The sequence below is a fragment of the Sinocyclocheilus grahami genome, unplaced genomic scaffold (genome assembly GCF_001515645.1).
Source record: "Sinocyclocheilus grahami isolate Dianchi unplaced genomic scaffold, SAMN03320097.WGS_v1.1 scaffold5144.1, whole genome shotgun sequence".
Lineage (NCBI taxonomy): Eukaryota > Metazoa > Chordata > Actinopteri > Cypriniformes > Cyprinidae > Sinocyclocheilus > Sinocyclocheilus grahami.
Genome location: NW_015509910.1, coordinates 1 through 901, shown reverse-complemented (window position 1 = coordinate 901; position 901 = coordinate 1). Strand labels below are relative to the sequence as shown.

At 37.5% G+C, this 901-nt stretch overlaps 1 protein-coding gene across 1 annotated transcript in view; it reads left to right on the top strand.

The window, feature by feature from the left end:
* LOC107577109 (supervillin-like) overlaps positions 1-791 on the top strand; it is a gene marked incomplete at its 3' end in the record, with an annotated part of 13,336 nt that extends 12,545 nt beyond the window's left edge. Inside the window, exons 5-6 of the mRNA XM_016263221.1 lie at positions 235-406; positions 619-791. Coding sequence (XP_016118707.1) covers positions 235-406; positions 619-791 — 345 coding nt within the window. The remainder of the gene's footprint in view (positions 1-234; positions 407-618) is intronic.
* Positions 792-901: the final 110 nt, after the last annotated feature.

Below are 901 nucleotides of genomic sequence, written 5' to 3'. Positions count from 1 at the left end.
TTTTTTTTTTTTTAGAAGAGGATGCTATGAGCCCATTGTAGAGGTAAAAGTAGAAATCATAATTGCATCATTTGGTGTCAAATTCTTTGAAAAATGAAGCTGTTTTAATTTGCTGTCACAGTGACCTGGTAATGAAGCTTTTATTTAAACCATCATGACTTTCTGTAGTGTGAAACATTTCCATTGGCATTTCTTTCTATTGCACTGCCATCTCAATCCCTTCCTTCCTCTCAGTATCAGGTTTGCAGGAGACGACTTTGACAGTGACAGAAAAAGCCGTGAAGGAAGTGATGCGACTGGATGATGAGATCTTTTCAAAATTTTACTGCCACATGACAGATATTCCCCGCAGCAGGATGCATCTGAATGAGGACTTTGATGCCATCTTCGGAAAACAAACTCCAACGTAAGATTTTGAGTTTCCATAATATATGTACAACCATTTATTTTTAGATTTAAAAATATTTAAATTATATTTTTTATTTTATATATTTTTTTGTATTTATTGAAAGTTTTTTTTTATACGGCATATTGTAGTTTTTCGGTTTCATTTATCTTTAATGCAACGTTTGGCTACTTGTTGCACTTTCTCTGACTTTTGGCATCTTTGGCTCCTAGCTTGACATCGGCAATGGTGCAGCACAAGCGGGCCGTTCGTCCCTCCCGTAATGTCCAGGCCTCCAGGAACCCCTTAAAGATTCTCGCTGCAAGAGAAGACATACGACAGGAGTACACTGAGGAGAGACTGAACATCGGTCAGCTAGAAACCAAGAGAATTAGACAGGAGAAAAGTGAGTAGACGATGTAATGGATGGAAATGTGCTTCAGTTCACTGTTAAAGTTGCCATAGAATGCTTTGATACAATATTTTAAATTGTTCTCTGATGTCCCCAGAGTGTGT